Below are 23365 nucleotides of genomic sequence, written 5' to 3'. Positions count from 1 at the left end.
CCTGCACTGAGACACCCCAATGTTCGTGCTTTACCAACCACCAAAACTCCTGCTGCTTGCCCAACCCCAGCCCCTCTGGACCCTCCTCTCCCCCATGTCCAGGACTGCAGTGGGACAAGGTCAAAAGGGACAACCTGGGGGGGGGGCATTAGCTGTCCTGAGGATCCTGGGGGGAATGGCACAGGCTGGGGGTGCTGCAGAGGGACGAGGACCCAAAAGATGCTCTTCTGTTGGGGGGAGGTTCATAGCAGAGGGCAGCTGGATGGGGGATACGGCATGGGGACAGCCCGGCACCCCGCCTCACACCGGGTTCCCATCCTTTGGATTTTACATTTCCTCTTATCATCCAGGCCAGCATTCAGCTGTCACCCCTGCTCTCTTGGGGTAAGGAAGCAGGGCAGGGCTATAAGCTTGGTTTTGGAAGACACTGGAAGCTAGGATCAGGGGGGGGGGGCTTGGCTTGCTGTGAGATGCCTTGGCACAGCGGGTGGGTGGCCAGTTGCCGCGGGTCAACGCTGATGTGCCTTGGCAGGCCAGCCGGGGAGATCAGGATGGGATGCAGCAGGAGGTGCCGCAGGTTGAGCCGCCTTGGAAAAGCCATGCAGAGAGCAAAGGGGGGGCAGGCAGCCAGCTGCCCGGCAGCACCAAGCCGTGCCCAGCCGCCGCTGTCGCTCTCTTTCCCTGCCCGCTGCGTTGTGGGGCAGAAGAAGGGTCTGAAAGTGAAGCCGTCCCCGTCTGACCGTATATCCCTTCCCCCAGCTCCCCAAGGCACCCGTGTGCCCAGCCATGCATGTGGGCTTGTTGCTCCCTTCTTGCTAGAAGCGAGAGCAGCTATAGCTCGCATTGCCCACGAGGGAAACCGCAGCGGGGGGGGGGCTCCCACTGGAAGATGAGAACAAGCCCGGTTGTTTGCTGGCCCTGCAGCTTGTACATCACTCTCCCATTGCCTGAGCAGGGTCAGATGCCAGAGGCTCGGCTCTCTGAAGCCACAAGGCTCCTTCCCTGCTGAAGCTTTTCCTCCCTGCCTTCCCTTGGGGAGAAAAAACAGTGCCCTGAAGGGGATGGTGGCCATCTCCATGTGTTTATCAGGGCTAGTGGGGCACCGTGCCTGCCCTTGGGTGCTGGTACATGAAGCACTAAGCAGGTAGCAAACCATGCTAGGACTATAGGGGTCTCCCCAGTATGAGAAAGACACTGATAAAATGGAGCAAGTGCAGTGGAGGTCACTGATACAGCCAGAGTCTGGAGTGCACATGGTGTGAGGAGGGGCTGAGAGCCTCATTTCCTCGTTAGGCTGGAGGAAAGAGCACAGCTGAGGAGCTGATTGCCCTCCTCAGCTCCCTGAAGGAAAGATGGAGCCTATCTCCTTCCAGGGAGACAATGAGAAGCTATGAGCACAAGATGGCCAAGGGAAAATCATGTCAGGTATTAGGAAAAAAGACATCCGGAGGTCCAGAGGGAGCAGAATTACAGCGGAGTTCTGAATGCCCCAGTCTGTGACAGCCCACCCTGCTCAGAGGTGACGTGGACACTAAGGCGAGGGACACCGGGTGTGTCGGTGGAGTTTTCTTGTGTCCTCCATATGGGACACAAACTTCATGGCAGCTCAGAAAGCCAATGTCTCTGTTCCTGCTTCAGAGGGGGAGATTTTCTTGCAAGCCCAAGCCCGTACAAGGAGCTTGTTCCTTGCTTTGCTCCTCTGGAACATCAGATCCATATCAGGGTCCCCACTGTGCTGGGGCTGGCACTGGTCCTCTCCTGGACACCTTCTCAGAGGTCTCCCCTAAAATGCCCCGTGAGAATATGTCCTCTCCTGGGACTCTGGGAAGGACTGAAGGAAGGGGGGTCAATGAGGAGGAAAGTAAGGGTGGAGAGTGGTAAGATGCTTGCATGGGAGAATGGAAGAGGCTTTGGGAAAGAGGTGATGGTGCCTCTGCTCTATCAGGCAGCAGCATGGCCATTCCTGGAACACTGCACACTGCCTGTGTCTGAAGTTTTGTCAGAAGATTTGAAAAAAAAAAAAAAAAAAAAAGATTAAAGGCTTGGAAAAACTAACTTACAGGGAGAAGCTTAAGTGAAACTGCCTGAACTCTGTGCAGGAATAAGGAGGAGGAGGTTTGATCGCAGAGCCAGGGAGGTGTTACAAGGAGGAAATGCTGGGGACAAGAGAATAGCTAAAGGCATAAAAACCCATGGCCTGAGCCAGACAACTTCATGCATTGGTCACTGTGAGGGGATCACGCTGTCAGGACTGATGATGGTGTCTCTTGGTGTCTGTAGAACAGAAGATTTGGGTTCATCAAGCCGAGGTTGCCCAATGCATCATGACGAAATGGAAAGATTGCTCCAGGGAAGAGGGGCAATCCCTCTTCCTCTTCCTCTTCCTCTTCCTCTTCCTCTTCCTCTTCCTCTTCCTCTTCCTCTTCCTCTTCCTCTCCTCTCCTCTCCTCTCCTCTCCTCTCCTCTCCTCTCCTCTCCTCTCCTCTCCTCTCCTCTCCATCTCTCCACTTCCTCTCCCTCTCCTTCTCCTCTCACTCTGTTTCTCTGGGTTAGGTTGGAGGTTTAAGGAAGGCAGAAAACAACACACTCTCCTCGGTCCCCACTTCTGTTTCATAGCCTTCTACGGAGCCATCCTGGATCTCTGGGGATGCATCTCTGTAGAATAAATTGCAGTTCTTCCAGTGCTGGACACCCATGGGAACGTTTCCTGCTCCCAGGTGCCCCCCTCATTCCTTTTGTATCCCCATTCCCAGGACAGGGACCACCCCAACCTTCTCCCCGACCCCCTGCCAGGCCCTCTGAGATGCCCCCAGCGTCCCTGCCTGCCCCCAGGCAGCTCCCCACATCTTTCTCCCCCCGCCCCAGCCCTACTTCTTTCCTCCCTGTCGGGGAGATCAGTCGCTGAGGGTGCCGACGACACGCAGGCTGCGACCCCCCCGGGAGGCTGGGGGTGGTGTTATGCTGCGAGAAGGCGAAGCTGCCATCAGCAGGCGCTTTGATCTGCAGACAATTACAGATGAGTGTAGGACCTTGCCTCATTCAGCCAATAAATAATGGAATTTGTGCGTTGACACAGACAGATTCCCCCAAACTGTCAGGGAAGGGGAGACAGAGAATGAGAGGCTGGGGAAGGGGAGAGGAGCAGGCAGGGAGGGAAGAGGAGGGCACGCGGGGAAACAGGGAGCAAAGGGAAGGGAGAGGAGAAGGAGTTGGGGAGGCAGAGCTGGCGAGGGAAAGAGGACGGGAAGGAGCCTGTGGAGGAAGAGCAGCACGAGGGAGCACATATTTGTAGAGGGGAAGGAAAATCAGACAGGAGCTGTGGGTAGGAAGGGGGGTGATGCATACACAGCAGGCTGGAAGCAGAGGAGAAAATCTGGAGGCGGAAAAGAAAGAGAAGGAGGAACAAAGGCATGTCCGTGCCCCTGGGCTCACTGCTGCCTGGTGGATCACATGCTGCTGAGAGCAGGGACCATATTCCCACTCCGCAGAGGAGCTCCAGCTCCCCGAGGCGCCCAGCACAGCACCAGCACACGTGGGATCCGGGCAGACGCTTCCAGCAGCAGAAATCTGCTCCGAGAGCACAAATCCCCCGAAGAGGTCCTGCGGATGCCCAGTCCTGGTGCTCCCCCTGCTCCTCCCCATCACTGCCCTTCTTCAGCCCGGAGCTGTTGGTTCTCCAGCTGATGAAGATTTTTACTTGGCTTGCAATAAAGCAGCAGCTCCTCTTTGCTCATGAGCCCCTCCACCGAGCCCACCAGCCGCATGCAGCTGCAGGAGCAGATCTGGTGGCATGGGGGAGCCACTGGAGCCACCTCCTTCCTCCCCGTTAGAGCACTCAAGAGCACCGTTGCTTCCCTCTTGGCCTAACCTGGCTCAGCCTCGAGCATTGAGTGTGTGGAGGGTGGCCCAGCTTGCTCGGGTCTCCAGGACAAGCACAACCTCGGTGTAGGCATCCCCTGCTCCCTGCTTCCCATCTGGAAAATGGTGCCCTCCAAGCTCTGGATGGGAAGCAAACACCTCCCACGTTGGTGAAGCCCCCCCCCACATCTCTACCTTCCCATACCACGGTCTTCCATCCCTTCTCTGGACACACCAGCCCCAGCCAGGGGTCAGACCCCCACCTTGCAGGTATTTAGGGTCTCCCCCGGGGACACCTCCTCCCCGTGGCTGAGGAAAGCAGGGGCAGGTTGGGCTGAGGTGGATGGAGCCTGGGAGGGGGCACTGGAGGCCGTGCTGCCATCTCAGCGGCCTCCATGGAACAGAGGGGACAGGCCCACCAGGATGGAGGTGGCATTTAGGGAACAGGGTGGCCACAGAGCAGGCAGAAAGACCAGCACCAGGGTGCTGTGGGGAGGTGCTGGAGCAGAACGGCTCAGCTGGTCAGCGCACGGGGCCAGTCTGGGACCCCCTGATCTGAATCTCTTCCCCAGTTTCCTTGATGCAGGGGCAAACTCTGGCATTTTATTGGGATAGTGGGGATGCGGGGCTGGATCTGGCTGCTGCTGCTCTGGTCCTGAACACGGCCTAGAGACAGCAACAGAGCCAGCCTTGCCCAGGCTGTGGTAGCAGAGAAGGGAGGGAGGAGGGCGCACAGCAGCCCCCCCGTTGCCTCTGAAGGTAGGAAGAAAGGGGGAAAGCAGCTTCATGCCGCACGTGGTGCTCAGCCCCTCCATAGGGCTTCAGCCCCCCCCTCCCCCCTTCCCCAGTAGGGGATCGGGGAAGAAGATATCTGTGAGAGAAGACATGGTGAGAGCAAGATGGATTTTTGTTTTCTCTGGAGTCTGCTGTGACGCCTGAGCGCTTCTCCAAACACTGCCATCAATATTTAATTGGATGGAGCAGTAATAGGCAGGCTGAGGCTGACCGCAGCCCCCAGCCTGGCAGGGGCTGAGGTGCACGCAGGTCTGGGGGGATCCTGCACGCCGTGAGCAACTGCCCCACGGCCAGGGCACAGCCTTGCACCCTCTGCCAGGTGCTGAGAGCAAGAGCCACGCTCTGACCACTGAGACATCAGACAGGTTATGGCAGGTTGGGTATGAGAGCCATAAGAATCACCTCTCCTTCCTCCACCAGCCCCCAGTTGGCCCAGTTTTAACCTGGGGAAGAGCAAAAAGGGGCTGTGGGTAGGGCAAGAGTGAAGTGCGAAGCAGCAGGCACAGAGCAGCAGGGCACCGTTTGCTGCTGGCAGGGAGCAGGCGGGAGAGCTGCAGAGCTGAGACCTACCCAGACAAAATCCTAAGAGCTACGAGGGCATGTGCAGCACCAGCAAGAGATGAGTAGTGCTAACGGAGAGCCAAGGACCATCTTGCTCACTGCTGGGGCCCCAGCAGCACTGAGCAGTGGTGGGAGCAAAGGGTTAACCCAGAGCGCGCAGAGCATGCTATCTGCCTCTCCTCTAAATATTATTTCCTCCCATGAAACTAGCTTTTCATCCTTGGCTAGAGGCAGCTCCTGCTGCTGGGAATCCGGCAAGAGCTTGTATCTGCTCCTGCACACGCCAGCGCTCCCAGCAAGCGGGCGGACAAAGCCGCGCTCCCCAGGGGCAGCGCCGGGGCCGGGGCCGCAGCGGAGATGCTGGCACCGGGAGGAGGGTGCTCGGCCTGGGGCTACAGATTGCCTGGGGCTTGAGTTTAGGGATCAGGCTTTAGCAGAAGGTTAGGAAGAATCTCTTAAAGAAAATCCTCTCCCACCCTGCTGTACTGCAGAGGGATTTCTTTCTCCCTCTCCCAAGCAAGGGACAGGGCGGTGGGGAATTGCAAGCAGCGGCGAGCTGAGGGTGCGAAAGGCTCAGTCAGCCCCAGCCAGGCTCTGACCCAGCCGTAGGGAGCTGCACAATCAAGGAGAGGAGAGGAAGGCATGCAGGGGCACCTCACCCCTTGCAGGGGCTGCATGCACCATAGGGAAACTAAAAACCAAGGCAACAAGCTGGGAAAGCTGAAGGGTGCGGTGCAGCCTCTGCCTTTTCCCGCTACGGGACCACAGCAGAGCTCAGAAGCATTTGCCCAAACTTAATTCAGGCTGCACCAAGGGTCTGGGTGTCTGCAGAGCTGGTGGCTGGGATAAAATGGCTGCTACTAAACCTTGTCTGAAACAACCTAAACTTGTAATGCGTATGAAATGGAACCACGGCAGCGTCCCTTTGCTGCCCCAGAGGGCACAAAGGCACAGGCGTCTTCTCTCTCCCATTCAGCTGGAGCCACGTGCCGCAGTCTGAGCAGCGCTGGGTACGTGGCTGGAATGAAAGTCGCCTCGCAGCTCAAGTGCTTGGGGAGTGTTTGCTGAAGTCAAAGGATTGCCGAGTTAAAAGGGTCAAATCTCCAAGGACAGTTGTATCTGAGTGGCTATATATCATTTCAATAGCATCTTCAACGGGGATTATAATCTGAATTGAAGTGGAAAGACCCGAGGCAATGAAGCTGTCAGCAGTCTAAGATTAAGGAATTAAAACAGCAGCAGAGCATTACAGGATTTGTTCTAGATGTATTAGAAAGAGCAGGCTAAACGCACTTCAGCCTTCCTTGGGTCAGAAATTTCATAAAAGTACAGAGAAGGGCAAGAACAAGGATCTCATCAATATACATAAAAGAGAGAGGGAGCGAGACGGAGCTATGAAAACCCAGCCACGCAAAATGTAAATCCTAACTGGAGACGGAAATGAGTCACACACGGCTTGACTGAAGTAAATAAAAGCAGAAATGAAATGGATTCAGGGGAGGGCAGAGGTGAAATGACACTGAAAGCCAGTAGACAGGGTAAAAGTGCCCCTTGATATATGAAGGCTGGTAAATTCTGGAATGCAGCCCAGTCTGCTCTTGGATTGCCTAATGGAAATGCAGGTCCCCAGCGTTGTCCACGCTTCCCTTCCCTCTCCCAGTTTCTTACATGCGTCTCCAGAACTACTTCAAAATGCAAAAAATGGCAGCAACTGCCTGCACAGGGAAGCAAGTACCTGCTTCGGGAGAGGGCAGACAAGCCCTACCTTTGCATCTTCTGAGGGCCCCAGAAGACTACCACTAGCTCTGTGCACCTCAGGAGACATCAGCAACTTTTCTCACTGGGAGGCAAAAGCTCTCAAAACAAGGAAGGAATAAAACTCCCACCAACGGGCCAATTAAAACTATCAGTTTATTTTGGGCAAATAGTGCACACTGGTTTTTTTTATTTGCTCTATCCTAGATCGGTCCTGGGGAGGAATTTCTCCTTTGGATCAAAGATATCAAAGTTATGGCACAAAACACAAGGAAAAACAGGGAAGTATCCCTTACAGATAAAATACACAGGAAAAGCTTCAGCAACCCAGACTCCATGCACCCCCAGCTCTGCTTCAGCACAGCTCGTAAAGATTCAGGCTGTACAAACCAGCACTGCTCACTCACTATGGCACAATTCCTTCAGTTACATGATCCAAAAAGAAGCTGAATCCCTCTCTGCACCTTAAACACACGACCTCAAAACAATGATGCCCAGCTGACAAGTAAAATAATTCCGAACAATGCCATCTGTACAGAACTGCTGCACTTTATTGACACAAAAACGTACCCAGCAGAACATTTCCCTGCACACACAAGGCCAAAGAGCATTGATGAGCAGCCAGATCTAGGACACAGAAGGAGATGGGAAGCTAATGACAAGTGGAGCTTGTTCTGCAGCACAGGTAGAGCATGGAATCACTTTTCGACTCCTCTGGCCAACTTCTACTGGGAGATTTACATACAAGTCCTCAGTCAAGTCTTTAAAGAATTATCCAGAGTCTCCTGGGTAAAAACAATCTGTGTTAACAAAGAGGAGAGTCCAGAGCTGCTCAGTGATTCTTTTTGGTTGAGCCAAAACCAGAGAAACCCATCACAGCTGCCATTTCATCATCCTCTTCAAATGTCAAATCTTCCTCTGCCCTCCTTTTCTTCTCTCTCTGCTTCTCCTTCTTGTAGGCTTTCGCCTTTTCCTCCTGCAGCAAGGAAAAGAACAGCAAAATAACTTGAATCTCCTAAGCCGAGTAAGCTTTTGAGACACTGGGCACTGCAGTTCACCCACGTTCTACCAACAGTACCCACGCTGTAACTGAAGAAAGAAAATAGTCAGCAAAAATCCTGGTCTGCAGCCTTCCAGGAGGTTTCCTGCTGCCTACAGACTACTCACTTCCCACCCCAAGAAGGAAGTCACACACAGAGGACGTAGCCAAAGAGAAGTGTCGTGAAATCATCAGCTCTCGCTTCCAAACATGTCAGAGGCTTCACCTGGAATCCACGCTGAGTCAAGAAGGGGCTGTTTGTAAAGCAGGAGACATTTCCACTACACCATGCCCTGTTCCAACGGCTGTAATGCTGAATGTCACTGCCTGTTGGCTTTCAGTACGGCGGAGTGACAGCTGCTCTTTGGAACAGAAGTTGAGCTCGAAGTGGCTTTGGGGGTTTTGGCATCAAAGAGTTTGCACTGCGCTAATCAAAGCGTTTTGCTTGGTAAGGATCACAAGCCCTGGAACAGTGCCAGGCTTGTAGTGGGCGACACACAAGTATGGCCTCACCTCCCAACTTAGCAAGTGAGCCTGCCATTCCCATCTCCATCTACTGCTCTGCAGCCAGTGACAACAGCCAGGCCCTGGAGAAAGCTACACCAAAAGCTGCTGCTAATTTCTTTGTTGCCACGCATTGATTGACAGTAGCTTTTCAACCCACAGCATGCCCTGCGCTGCCGGGGCATTTGTCTTCTGCCTCCCCCAGACAGATTAGCCTCAGCAGCACCGAGGCCTGCTTGAGAGCAGAGCACAGGGCTGCTCGAGTGCCAGGATTTGCACAGGATCCCAGCAGAGCACCCCTGCTGTGAAGCCAAGCTCAGAGCTTGGGCTGGGAGACTCAAACAGGCAGCAGTTTTTAATGCTTGTTTTTTACACGACTGCTGATGAAGGAGGAGCATGCACAGAAGCTCCTCAGCTGTCAGAACATTGTCAGCTGTTTTTCGAATAAACTCGACCGTCATTTCAGGGAACTGGCACCTAAGCCCAGGTTTAAGAGGAATCCGGTACCTTTCACTGCCTCCACACAGACACACAGGTCACAGCACAGCACGCTGCTCACAAAACCCTTCCACGCCTGGGGAAGGCGCACAGGAGCAGCATGCTGCACACAGGAGGAATCCCAGCAATCCCCAGAACCCTGTCACACCTCAGGAACGAATGTACAGGCCTGCTTATCAGGGCACGTAACATCAAACACAAGTAATGGGACACAAAACAGGTGCACTGCCAGGGCTGTGTTACACTCTCAGCAGAAACTTTAAGTGTCAAAAATTATCCTTGCACACAAAGACAGGAAAGAAAATTCCAGGGAGAGCAACAATTAATAATAATTTAAAATAAAAATAATAATTAAAAAAAAACAAGCAAACAAAACCCACTCAGAGAAGCAGATGAGAAGCCCACACTAGCTAGTACAAGACTAGGAACCAGGGCTGCTCTCCTCAGGAAACACGTTCCTTGGGGGGGGGGTTCCACTTTGTCAGCTGCTGCCCGTACTCACCTCCTCACGGAGTTCCTTCATCCTCTCCTCAAAGTCATAGTCTTTCTGTTTCTCCTCCATCTTCTTCTTGTTCACCTCAAAGCGCTTCTTCACCTGGTCCAGCGTGGAGCGCTCCACCCGCATGGACATGCCCAGATTTCTCTGGTCTGGAGGAACAGAGCCAGCCGCGTTCAGCAACATTATTAAGCCTTTAAAGGTCTTCACATAGCCCCTTTCCCTGATCCCCGTTTAAGTATGTGAGCATGGCATCCCATCACCACTCAAAGCACAGTCTCCCACACTCCTGAGCAGCAGAGCCCAGCACTGTACTGTGCGACTGCCCAGCCTTCAGGGGTTCCTCTCCACACCATCTCTACCTACGGACATGCCAGGTAATTCACACCCAGCCTGGGGAGTCTGACTGAGCCATGCCTCCTCCCCGACAGACACACACTTTCTGCCCTCATTTAGTCCCACGCTGTTGCATGGACTGGGACTTCCTATGTCAGAGGGGATTAGGGAGGATTTAGGGAGATTTTAGGGGATATGATAACCTAAACCAGTCACTGACTACAGTGATCCTTTTATTATTTGTAACAAGGAAGAAGATGCAAGCTTTTCTTTTAAGGTATGAGGGTGTTCCCCAGCATGCTGGTGTTCTGACATTTCAGGGAATTTAAGCTTGGGATGGGGAAACAAGGACTGGAGTGTTGAAAAAGGAGTCAGAATAAAACTGCCAAGCTGTTTTTTCTCAGCTATGGGACAAACCAAACAAACAGCTTTCAGTGAGAGATCCTGATTACACAGCACATTTCTAACTAAAGCAAAGACATGAAACATTAAGACAGGCCTCTGATCCAGTGGCTGTCTAGAGCAGATTCCCAGGTTTCCACTCAGAAGTGAGCCCAGTGTGAAAGGGCCACCCCCAGCCACGTCTCCAACCCACGCTGCCTGGTCGATCCAAACAGCCTGCTGACTCTGGTAACTGGGCATACTTTTGTCCCGGGGCTGCAGCAGCACCAAGGAGCTCAAACTATGCACTGGTACTGAGCAAGAATGCTGCCAGAACAAGCAGGTTTCAGCCAGATTTGTGGGCTGGATCAAGAGCTCCCAAATTGTAAATTGTATTGTACCAAAGAGAGCTATGCCCCCTTCCAGCCCCAGCTTAACCCTTCATCTCAGGACCACGCACAAAGACGTACCAGTTATTTTTGATTCCAGATTCTCTCATACAGACTTACTGCTGACCTCCTCACATGGCAGACAAAGCGGTTCATTGTCATCCTCCCATTCACATAAAAGTAGAGGGCTTTAATGCAAGGGATTTTCAACCCCAAGCTATAGAAAACTTGCCTCAACTACGCTGCACTACTGTCCTCTTACTCAAGGTAAACATAATAAAGAAACAGGCTGATCAATGGGGACTTCTTCTGCCTTTATCTTAGGATAACTTAACTGCATGATCGCAACAATGGAGAGAAGGACCAGAAATCTGTGGGCTTTTGTTCTGGTTTCAGTTAGGACAGAGTTATTTTCCTCCTAGTAGCTGGTAGGGTGCTATGTTCTGGATTAGGATGAGAAGAGTGCTGATAACACACTGATGTTTTAATTGTTGCAGAGCAGTGCTTACACCAAGCCAAGGACTTTTCAGCTTCTCGCTCTGTCCTGCCAACGGGCAGGCTGGGGGTGCAGCAAGAGCTGGGAGGGGACAGACCCGGGACAGCTGACCCAAACTGGCCAAAGGGGTATTCCATCCCATCTGGGGTCACGCTGAACAATATATAGGGGTGGCTGCTCGGGGTTAGGCTGGGCGTTGGTCAGCGGGTGGTGAGCAATTGCATTGTGCATCACTTTTTTGTACACGTTATTAGTAGTAGTACTGTTATCGTTATTGTTGTTATTTTCCTGCCTTAATGAACTGCCTTTATCTCAACTCACAGGCTTCACTCTTCCTGTCTCTCTCCCCCATCCCAGAGAGGGAGGGGGGAGGGTGAGCGAACGGCTGGGTGGTGTTTAGCTGCTGGCCAGGTTAAACCATGACAACTTTATACCTTGCACGCTGGAGATCACACTATGTGTGATCACACCTGAACAGCTGTACAGGACACAACAACTCTGGGGTCCCACCCCTGTCCCTGCTGTACTTCAGCAGCCCACAGCCTCCATCCTTGTAACCTCTTGATTCAAAGCCTTGGAGCTCAGAGACAAGCTGGTTCTGAGCTTCATACTCAGGTTCTACACAGATAAATTTATGATCCAAAAATAGGCTAGTCCCACACACCTTCTACTTTTATAAGATCTTGTTTAAAGTTTCAGTGCTGTTAAAAAACGTCTCTTGAGATTTTCAGAGCAGACTTCAGGATTTGCTGACCCTGAGCTTCTTGCAGTGCAGACTCTCAGAGTAGGGAAAACACTTCCACCTTACTGGACACTTACTATTTCTTCCAGCCTTATTCTACCCAAACAGTCCATCAACCTGGAGAGATTCCCATGAGATAAAGGCAACATCTCCATAGCTCTCACGAGTAAACTCTGCCTATACCCTGATCTCTTTTTGATCCATGTATGAATATTCAAACTCTGAAACTGGTGATGTGTGAAGGGAAGAGCCCAGAGAGTTGCACCAGCCCTCCAACAATGCAGAAAAATTGTCCTTACGTTTTTTGCCATTGATGTGATCCAAGAAGTTAATGGAGTCCTTCACCACACAGTCACATACATTACAGTAATACCTGGCAGGAGAGAGAGAGAAAACATGAACTCCAAAACACGAGACAAACCTCATCTCACAGAACAACTGTTTGGGATGATCTAAAATTCAAAATCTCCATATCATTTAGACCTATTAGTTGTAACTCAGACTGCTGCTCTAGCCTAGAATCAAACTAGTCTGATACCACAAGTCCTCACTGGAGGTACTGAAACAAGCACAGCCCCAGCATTACAAAACCACCCACTGGGTTACCTGGGCTCAGAGCCCCTCAGTGATCAGGCTTTTGTTTGGGACATAGCTCCACTAGCCAGGGCAAGAGGGAAGCTACCTCTATTACAGAGAGCCTTGGTGAAAAGACACGTACAAGGCCATATACCAGATTTACAGAGCCACCAGAGTTAACATTTGGAGTTACCAACCCTGATGCTTATGCCCCTCTGATAGAGGACAAAAACCAAGATATGAGCTGATCTGCAATGAGTCATGGCATCATCCCCTTCCAGTTGCAAAGGACGGGGGGAGGGTTGGACTCTGACACCCCAGTGCTGCCCTCCTCCATGGCAAGACTGGCCACCAGCCCAGATTTCCACCTTGGCTCCCGACTGTAGCCCACTGAAAGCTCTCACCTGGCTGCATGGTGATCCTTCCCACGCCTATCACCTCACAGAACCAGCCCCCTGCTTTATAGAGCAGTGCTTTCCACACACCTTAACAGATGCAGAAGCCCAGCCACGGCCTGCATTTCCATCCCCGGATGCTGCACCTCCCTAGCACTGCTGGCTATTAGGCTATGATCCTGAGACACTTAGGATGGCTTTGGATGTGCTAAGAATCCTTCTAGCCTTTGGCCAAACATGATCTACACAAACAGTGGCCAGATGCCATTCCTAAGGAAAGGTATCTTGTGGAGGAATCGTTAAGTGAGGCAGGACATGTGAATGTTGAGCAGTTGGGAGACAATGGGCTGGTGAAGCACCGTACTCAACCCACATGAGCCTTGGCACGTATGCAGCTGGCTGAGAGCCAATCAGGCTCAAGGACACGATGCCCTTGGGCCATCGGGAAAGTCCCTAAGGTGGGACAGGTAGCCAAAAGAAGGAGGACCAGACTGAAAAGCCCGGGAAGTGTTAACCAATCCTGAGCTTAGTTTCTGCAATATGTATGAGTTGATTATGTTCAAACTAGATAAAAGACGACTGAGCTATCCATTAAAGTTGAAGTTCACTGTTCACTCATATTGATGTGCTGGGTCTTCCTTCCGTCGACAACAAATTGGCGCCCGAACAGGGACCAGTCTGAACAGGATTTGGACACTGCTGGCAGTGATCCAGGGCCACGGTTGGACGGAATAAAGAAGAAGCCGGTCCTGCAACGCAGCCCAGGAGGTGAAAAGGACAAGAATCCCCGCACCCGCGCCGGGAAGGTGAAAAGGACGTGGAGTCCCCCGCACCCGGGAGTGGATCCCGCCGGTCGCGTGTCGCCGAGATCTGCAGCTCGGAAGGTGAAAGGGAGTCCCCGCACCCGGGATGAGCCTATTTAGGGTCCCGCCGGAAAAGCGCCGCCGAGGTCTTTGCAAAGGCTGCAATCGACGTATATAAAGGTATGAAAAGATAAGCGGCGTATTATTTGCTCAAATGCTTTTTAGAAAAGCGGAGCATTTTAGATATAGATTGTAGAAAAAGATTTGCCAGGGTTATTAGTATATGGGCTAGCTAAAGGTTGTTTTACAAGTCCTGATACAGTTTTTTGAACAAACAGAGTGGCGTAAATTTGGAAATAAATTGTTTGATGATGTTAGGAACGATGTTAAGTTTACTGGGAGATTTGATGAGGCCATGGAGAGTAGTGGCTAATGCATTAGCCACACATAAAGATGAACAAAGAGTTGCCGCTGCTGCAACAGAGTGGTCAGGACCACCAAGAAGGGTTAATAATGTTAATCCACAGCAAATAAATATGGAAGGAACAGATTGCCCGTTGCCACCTTCCGTTAGAACTTCTACTATTACACAGGGGGTCTCGGGAAAATTGGAGGTGCCTGTGACAATGTCCTCTGTAGCAGAGGAGGAGCTCTCACTACCAACAGCTCCAACTGCTCCAATAGAAAGTGAGAAAGGAGCAAGTGAAAGGACCAGTGCTAACTCATTTCTATCAAATATAAATCCCTTCACAACGGGGGAGCAGGGAAGAGAAGGTCTGCAGCCATCGAAGGCCTTTGCTGTTACGCCCCCTGTTGACCTGAACGTGCCTTTTGACCCAGGCCCTATTGGCCTTGAAAAGGAGCGATGGAGGCAAATAGCAAATGAGGCACTGCGTGAAGGGAATTATGAAACGGCAGCACAGTTAACACAAGCTTTTCCGGTAGTATACTCGCCACCAGATGCACAGGGGAATGTGACCGTTAATATGACAAATTTATACTGGAAACTACTAACTCAATTACGATCTACAGTAAATGATTCTGGTTTAACGGGGGAACCTACTCGGCAAATGTTAGATTATATTTGGGGAACTAATACATTGCTCCCCGGGGACATACGTGGTATAATGAAGCTGATCCTAACACAACATCAACAGCTTCTTTTTAATGCGCATTGGCAAAGTGTTTGTCAAGAGGCAGTAGCTGTGATAAGGGCACCTGGAGATCCATTGTATGGCGTCACGTTGGAGGAATTGATGGGACTCGGACCATATTATAGATTAGAGACACAAGCGTTGCTGGGTCCAGACAAAGCTAAAGAATCAATGAGATTGGCTCGAAGAGCCTTGGACCAAATTAGAGAGCCAGGGGGGATACCATCCTATATGGGCATCAAGCAAGGAAGGGAGGAACCATTTGGGTTGTTTATTGATCGAGTAGCAAACGCAATACAAGCGGCTGGGGTACCTGATTATCTAAAGGGCACTATTCTAAAGCAGTGTGCAATTCAAAACTGCAACCCTTCAACTCGTAGTATATTAGCTACGTTACCGGGAACTTGGACAATTGAGGAGGGTTTAGAAAGGATGGCTCAGGTACCCGTGGGTCCGCAGGCTATGTTGGTAGATGTAATAAAACAACTAGGGAATAGCATGAAAGAACAGGCACAGGTATTCAGAGAGACTGCACAGCAATCGCAGAATCAAGTACTCGCTGCCCTTGCTCCTTTGCAAACGCCCGGAGGCCGTCCTACTGGCCGAGGGTCTTCACAGCAACCGCGTTGTTTTCGCTGTGGGATCACCGGACATAGGAAACAAGAGTGCAAAACGAGATCAGTGTGGTGTCATCTGTCGGCATGGTGCGTCGGGAAACGGCCAGAGCAGCAGGAAGGACCGCCCCGCGACGACACAAAAAGCGGCATTTACCACAGCGGCCGGAACGACACCGTTTACCTCCGACCAGTCACCAGAGGGAGTCTCGGCTTGGATTTGGCAACAGCAGTAGATGTAACGCTATTGGACTCTAAACCCACCAGGGTAGGAACAGGAGTTATGGGACCAGTTATTGTCAATGGTGATCCTGTAGGAGCTTTATTGATCGGAAGATCGTCTACTACCTTGAATGGATTACAAATATTGGTTGGACTTACTGATAAAGACTATTGTGGGGAAATACAGATTATAGTTTCTGCAATGTTTCCTCCAATGCATGTGCCGTGGAATACAAAGATAGCTCAATTAATTCCGTTGCCACACCTTGCAGCATCTCTACCACCGATGGTCAATAAGGACCAAGGACTCGGAGCATTTGGCTCCACAGGAAAAACAGCGTTATTAACGCTTGGCATGCAGCAGAGACCACGACAAAAAATCACAGTATGTTTAAAGGATGAGAAACTGCAAATTGAGGCATTGTTGGACACTGGCGCAGATGTGACAATAATCATTGCGCAAAGTTGGCCACCGCATTGGCCTACATTCGAATCAAGTCTACAACAGAAAAATGACTTAACACTGACCTTAAAACAAATGGGACTCGTACTTGCACCGGAAAAGGTTCAGGAGACAAGTCCCTGGAAGTTTTTGGGTTGGAAAATTACAGATTCCACCATTCAGCCTCAAAAACTTACAATCCAATCGGATATCAAAACTCTTAATGATGCTCAAAAACTGCTGGGAGATTTACAATGGATCAGGCCAGTAGTCGGGATTCCGAATGAACTGTTAAATCCCCTTCGGCCGTTATTAAAAGGAACTGATCCTGCTTCAAAAGTGACACTATCAGAAAAACAACAAGAAATACTACAACAAATCGCATCTTTGATCACAACGAGTGTAACGCATCGACGTATATCTGATAAGCCACTCGATCTTACCGTTCTATGTGGCTCAAAATGCCTGATGGGTGCCATAACACAGCAAAAAAATAAAAACGGGGGAGAAGGGAGGAGAAACTGTGGTATTAGAATGGATAGCTTCTCCGTTACAACCTCGACGATCAATTCAAGAAAAAATTGCAACATCAGCAGAATTAGTAAAGAAGGGGAGGAATCGAATATTGCAAGTGGACGGGGTTCCTCCAAATATTATCCGGTTACCCATGAAGCCAGGCGATTTGGAATGGTATATACAAAACTCTGAAGAGTTACAAGCTGCACTACTACAGGATGGTGCTACTATAGTAGCAAAAACGTTCCCACTTAAGAATGCAGTGACAGTTTTCACTGATGCAGGAAAACGTTCTCGAACTGCTGCAGTGACTTGGAAGGATGAGCATGGTTGGAAACATACAATTTTACAAGCCCAAGATAAAGACTCATTACAGACACTAGAACTTCTTGCAGTAGTATGGGCATTTATAAAATGGAGAGATGTTCCATTAAATGTGGTATCCGATTCCTTATATGTAGTAGGCATAGCAAATCGTATAGAAGACTATAAATGTATTATGAGAGTACTGTACCGAGATATGAAAACGGGACAATGGCTGGGGCCTGCTGATGTGATTTATATGGGGCGAGGTTATGTGTGTATCTCTTCCCCTACAGGGCCAACCTGGGTTCCTAGTCGATGTGTTAAACCAGCCATTGAAGAAAAGTCATCAAGTACGAATAACAGCAACCATGGCTGATCTAACGGCACAAGGGATTCTGGTTGCATTATCTTTGACAATGACGGTTGCACGTAATAGTGCCATCCTAAGCAAAATCGATCCTCAAACCAATATGTGGGTCACTTGGGCAAAGGAAACCGGACAAAGTTCATTTTGCCTATTCCTCGCTTCTGTGTCTGATCCTTTTGTTGATGAGTTGATTATGTTTGAAATGGTTAAGGGATCATACGCAAAAAATTGTAGTACAAGATAGTTGGTTTGAAGGTTGGTTTAAATCTGTTTTTGGGAACATGGGTGGATGGTTTTTTCTTCGTCAAAGAGGAACTTCGTTTTCTACTTATAGTTATATTGATTATAGTTGCTGCAAAATAAAAACGGGGGAATTGTGGAGGAATCGTTAAGTGAGGCAGGACATGTGAATGTTGAGCAGTTGGGAGACAATGGGCTGGTGAAGCACCGTACTCAACCCACATGAGCCTTGGCACGTATGCAGCTGGCTGAGAGCCAATCAGGCTCAAGGACACGATGCCCTTGGGCCATCGGGAAAGTCCCTAAGGTGGGACAGGTAGCCAAAAGAAGGAGGACCAGACTGAAAAGCCCGGGAAGTGTTAACCAATCCTGAGCTTAGTTTCTGCAATATGTATGAGTTGATTATGTTCAAACTAGATAAAAGACGACTGAGCTATCCATTAAAGTTGAAGTTCACTGTTCACTCATATTGATGTGCTGGGTCTTCCTTCCGTCGACAACAAATTGGCGCCCGAACAGGGACCAGTCTGAACAGGATTTGGACACTGCTGGCAGTGATCCAGGGCCACGGTTGGACGGAATAAAGAAGAAGCCGGTCCTGCAACGCAGCCCAGGAGGTGAAAAGGACAAGAATCCCCGCACCCGCGCCGGGAAGGTGAAAAGGACGTGGAGTCCCCCGCACCCGGGAGTGGATCCCGCCGGTCGCGTGTCGCCGAGATCTGCAGCTCGGAAGGTGAAAGGGAGTCCCCGCACCCGGGATGAGCCTATTTAGGGTCCCGCCGGAAAAGCGCCGCCGAGGTCTTTGCAAAGGCTGCAATCGACGTATATAAAGGTATGAAAAGATAAGCGGCGTATTATTTGCTCAAATGCTTTTTAGAAAAGCGGAGCATTTTAGATATAGATTGTAGAAAAAGATTTGCCAGGGTTATTAGTATATGGGCTAGCTAAAGGTTGTTTTACAAGTCCTGATACAGTTTTTTGAACAAACAGAGTGGCGTAAATTTGGAAATAAATTGTTTGATGATGTTAGGAACGATGTTAAGTTTACTGGGAGATTTGATGAGGCCATGGAGAGTAGTGGCTAATGCATTAGCCACACATAAAGATGAACAAAGAGTTGCCGCTGCTGCAACAGAGTGGTCAGGACCACCAAGAAGGGTTAATAATGTTAATCCACAGCAAATAAATATGGAAGGAACAGATTGCCCGTTGCCACCTTCCGTTAGAACTTCTACTATTACACAGGGGGTCTCGGGAAAATTGGAGGTGCCTGTGACAATGTCCTCTGTAGCAGAGGAGGAGCTCTCACTACCAACAGCTCCAACTGCTCCAATAGAAAGTGAGAAAGGAGCAAGTGAAAGGACCAGTGCTAACTCATTTCTATCAAATATAAATCCCTTCACAACGGGGGAGCAGGGAAGAGAAGGTCTGCAGCCATCGAAGGCCTTTGCTGTTACGCCCCCTGTTGACCTGAACGTGCCTTTTGACCCAGGCCCTATTGGCCTTGAAAAGGAGCGATGGAGGCAAATAGCAAATGAGGCACTGCGTGAAGGGAATTATGAAACGGCAGCACAGTTAACACAAGCTTTTCCGGTAGTATACTCGCCACCAGATGCACAGGGGAATGTGACCGTTAATATGACAAATTTATACTGGAAACTACTAACTCAATTACGATCTACAGTAAATGATTCTGGTTTAACGGGGGAACCTACTCGGCAAATGTTAGATTATATTTGGGGAACTAATACATTGCTCCCCGGGGACATACGTGGTATAATGAAGCTGATCCTAACACAACATCAACAGCTTCTTTTTAATGCGCATTGGCAAAGTGTTTGTCAAGAGGCAGTAGCTGTGATAAGGGCACCTGGAGATCCATTGTATGGCGTCACGTTGGAGGAATTGATGGGACTCGGACCATATTATAGATTAGAGACACAAGCGTTGCTGGGTCCAGACAAAGCTAAAGAATCAATGAGATTGGCTCGAAGAGCCTTGGACCAAATTAGAGAGCCAGGGGGGATACCATCCTATATGGGCATCAAGCAAGGAAGGGAGGAACCATTTGGGTTGTTTATTGATCGAGTAGCAAACGCAATACAAGCGGCTGGGGTACCTGATTATCTAAAGGGCACTATTCTAAAGCAGTGTGCAATTCAAAACTGCAACCCTTCAACTCGTAGTATATTAGCTACGTTACCGGGAACTTGGACAATTGAGGAGGGTTTAGAAAGGATGGCTCAGGTACCCGTGGGTCCGCAGGCTATGTTGGTAGATGTAATAAAACAACTAGGGAATAGCATGAAAGAACAGGCACAGGTATTCAGAGAGACTGCACAGCAATCGCAGAATCAAGTACTCGCTGCCCTTGCTCCTTTGCAAACGCCCGGAGGCCGTCCTACTGGCCGAGGGTCTTCACAGCAACCGCGTTGTTTTCGCTGTGGGATCACCGGACATAGGAAACAAGAGTGCAAAACGAGATCAGTGTGGTGTCATCTGTCGGCATGGTGCGTCGGGAAACGGCCAGAGCAGCAGGAAGGACCGCCCCGCGACGACACAAAAAGCGGCATTTACCACAGCGGCCGGAACGACACCGTTTACCTCCGACCAGTCACCAGAGGGAGTCTCGGCTTGGATTTGGCAACAGCAGTAGATGTAACGCTATTGGACTCTAAACCCACCAGGGTAGGAACAGGAGTTATGGGACCAGTTATTGTCAATGGTGATCCTGTAGGAGCTTTATTGATCGGAAGATCGTCTACTACCTTGAATGGATTACAAATATTGGTTGGACTTACTGATAAAGACTATTGTGGGGAAATACAGATTATAGTTTCTGCAATGTTTCCTCCAATGCATGTGCCGTGGAATACAAAGATAGCTCAATTAATTCCGTTGCCACACCTTGCAGCATCTCTACCACCGATGGTCAATAAGGACCAAGGACTCGGAGCATTTGGCTCCACAGGAAAAACAGCGTTATTAACGCTTGGCATGCAGCAGAGACCACGACAAAAAATCACAGTATGTTTAAAGGATGAGAAACTGCAAATTGAGGCATTGTTGGACACTGGCGCAGATGTGACAATAATCATTGCGCAAAGTTGGCCACCGCATTGGCCTACATTCGAATCAAGTCTACAACAGAAAAATGACTTAACACTGACCTTAAAACAAATGGGACTCGTACTTGCACCGGAAAAGGTTCAGGAGACAAGTCCCTGGAAGTTTTTGGGTTGGAAAATTACAGATTCCACCATTCAGCCTCAAAAACTTACAATCCAATCGGATATCAAAACTCTTAATGATGCTCAAAAACTGCTGGGAGATTTACAATGGATCAGGCCAGTAGTCGGGATTCCGAATGAACTGTTAAATCCCCTTCGGCCGTTATTAAAAGGAACTGATCCTGCTTCAAAAGTGACACTATCAGAAAAACAACAAGAAATACTACAACAAATCGCATCTTTGATCACAACGAGTGTAACGCATCGACGTATATCTGATAAGCCACTCGATCTTACCGTTCTATGTGGCTCAAAATGCCTGATGGGTGCCATAACACAGCAAAAAAATAAAAACGGGGGAGAAGGGAGGAGAAACTGTGGTATTAGAATGGATAGCTTCTCCGTTACAACCTCGACGATCAATTCAAGAAAAAATTGCAACATCAGCAGAATTAGTAAAGAAGGGGAGGAATCGAATATTGCAAGTGGACGGGGTTCCTCCAAATATTATCCGGTTACCCATGAAGCCAGGCGATTTGGAATGGTATATACAAAACTCTGAAGAGTTACAAGCTGCACTACTACAGGATGGTGCTACTATAGTAGCAAAAACGTTCCCACTTAAGAATGCAGTGACAGTTTTCACTGATGCAGGAAAACGTTCTCGAACTGCTGCAGTGACTTGGAAGGATGAGCATGGTTGGAAACATACAATTTTACAAGCCCAAGATAAAGACTCATTACAGACACTAGAACTTCTTGCAGTAGTATGGGCATTTATAAAATGGAGAGATGTTCCATTAAATGTGGTATCCGATTCCTTATATGTAGTAGGCATAGCAAATCGTATAGAAGACTATAAATGTATTATGAGAGTACTGTACCGAGATATGAAAACGGGACAATGGCTGGGGCCTGCTGATGTGATTTATATGGGGCGAGGTTATGTGTGTATCTCTTCCCCTACAGGGCCAACCTGGGTTCCTAGTCGATGTGTTAAACCAGCCATTGAAGAAAAGTCATCAAGTACGAATAACAGCAACCATGGCTGATCTAACGGCACAAGGGATTCTGGTTGCATTATCTTTGACAATGACGGTTGCACGTAATAGTGCCATCCTAAGCAAAATCGATCCTCAAACCAATATGTGGGTCACTTGGGCAAAGGAAACCGGACAAAGTTCATTTTGCCTATTCCTCGCTTCTGTGTCTGATCCTTTTGTTGATGAGTTGATTATGTTTGAAATGGTTAAGGGATCATACGCAAAAAATTGTAGTACAAGATAGTTGGTTTGAAGGTTGGTTTAAATCTGTTTTTGGGAACATGGGTGGATGGTTTTTTCTTCGTCAAAGAGGAACTTCGTTTTCTACTTATAGTTATATTGATTATAGTTGCTGCAAAATAAAAACGGGGGAATTGTGGAGGAATCGTTAAGTGAGGCAGGACATGTGAATGTTGAGCAGTTGGGAGACAATGGGCTGGTGAAGCACCGTACTCAACCCACATGAGCCTTGGCACGTATGCAGCTGGCTGAGAGCCAATCAGGCTCAAGGACACGATGCCCTTGGGCCATCGGGAAAGTCCCTAAGGTGGGACAGGTAGCCAAAAGAAGGAGGACCAGACTGAAAAGCCCGGGAAGTGTTAACCAATCCTGAGCTTAGTTTCTGCAATATGTATGAGTTGATTATGTTCAAACTAGATAAAAGACGACTGAGCTATCCATTAAAGTTGAAGTTCACTGTTCACTCATATTGATGTGCTGGGTCTTCCTTCCGTCGACAACAGTATCTGGATGTTTCCCCCACTCCCAGTGCTCAGGCATCGTATCAACTGCAGATAGTCAGGAGGCCTGCTTGCAGTGAGGCACTAACAAAACCCAAGCAGGCAGCAGAGATCTGCCTCACCTACTCCTACAGCAGGGCAAAGCAACACTGATATCAAGCAAGAGCATCAGAATGGGCTCAGCCTGCTGCTTCTCTTCGATATGTTATACCAGAAGATGCAGTTTCGGTGTAACACAGCACAGCACAGCTCAAACACTAGTGGTGGGGATTTTTCCTCCACTCTTTCAGGGCTTGCTGCTTCATCACTACCCCCCGTCTTACCAACACAACTCAGACTCCAACAGAAAGACCATAACCTACCCTCCCATCTCTGACTGAGGGGTAGTTTTGGTGATGACGATGGTTTTCCCCAGCTTTGATTCCAGGTCCACTTTGTAGTCTCGGTGCCGCAGAAGTTCCCTTTTGACGGGCTGAGCCGGTTTGCCTAAAACATACACAAAAATCCTAAGTGCTTGCCAGAAAAGGTCAAGCTTTACCTGCTGGATTTTACATTGCCCTTAATGAAGAGGAGCCTATTGGGAACGTGTAAACTGTGTGATTCATGCAGAAATTGCACTGAGCAAGATGGGGAGGGGGGGAGATTTAGGGTTTTTTTTTTGTTCATTTTGTTTTTAAATCAGTAAAAGATACCATTTCCTCCTCATTATGTAAGCAAAAATTAAGACTATTAGATGCAGGTAGATCTGACTTGGGTCATGCTCTCAGATCTTCCCATTTCCAGTGGCTGATTATTCCTCCCCCTCCATAAAGAACAGGCCAGAGACAAAGATTCTCAGTAACTACATCTATAAAAAAAAAAAACACG

At 49.4% G+C, this 23365-nt stretch overlaps 1 protein-coding gene and 1 long non-coding RNA gene across 3 annotated transcripts in view; one reads left to right on the top strand and one right to left on the bottom strand.

The window, feature by feature from the left end:
• Nucleotides 1-7500: 7500 nt before the first annotated feature.
• ZMAT2 (zinc finger matrin-type 2) overlaps nt 7501-23365 on the bottom strand; it is an 18846-nt gene continuing 2981 nt past the window's right edge. For both annotated transcript variants that reach the window (XM_068698526.1, XM_068698525.1), the window contains exons 3-6: nt 22861-22984; nt 12150-12223; nt 9513-9658; nt 7501-7945 (exon numbers count right to left, since the gene is read on the bottom strand). In XM_068698526.1, coding sequence (XP_068554627.1) covers nt 7802-7945; nt 9513-9658; nt 12150-12223; nt 22861-22984 — 488 coding nt within the window. In that variant the 3' untranslated portion in view covers nt 7501-7801. The remainder of the gene's footprint in view (nt 7946-9512; nt 9659-12149; nt 12224-22860; nt 22985-23365) is intronic.
• LOC137864437 (uncharacterized) lies at nt 17067-22465 on the top strand. Its single transcript, XR_011101508.1, has 2 exons — nt 17067-18317; nt 21685-22465. It is a non-coding gene; the product is annotated as an uncharacterized lncRNA (long non-coding RNA).

This window comes from Anas acuta, chromosome 14, assembly GCF_963932015.1.
Source record: "Anas acuta chromosome 14, bAnaAcu1.1, whole genome shotgun sequence".
Classification (NCBI taxonomy): domain Eukaryota; kingdom Metazoa; phylum Chordata; class Aves; order Anseriformes; family Anatidae; genus Anas; species Anas acuta.
Note: the sequence above shows the minus strand (reverse complement) of the source record. Positions and strands in the feature narration are given on the sequence as shown.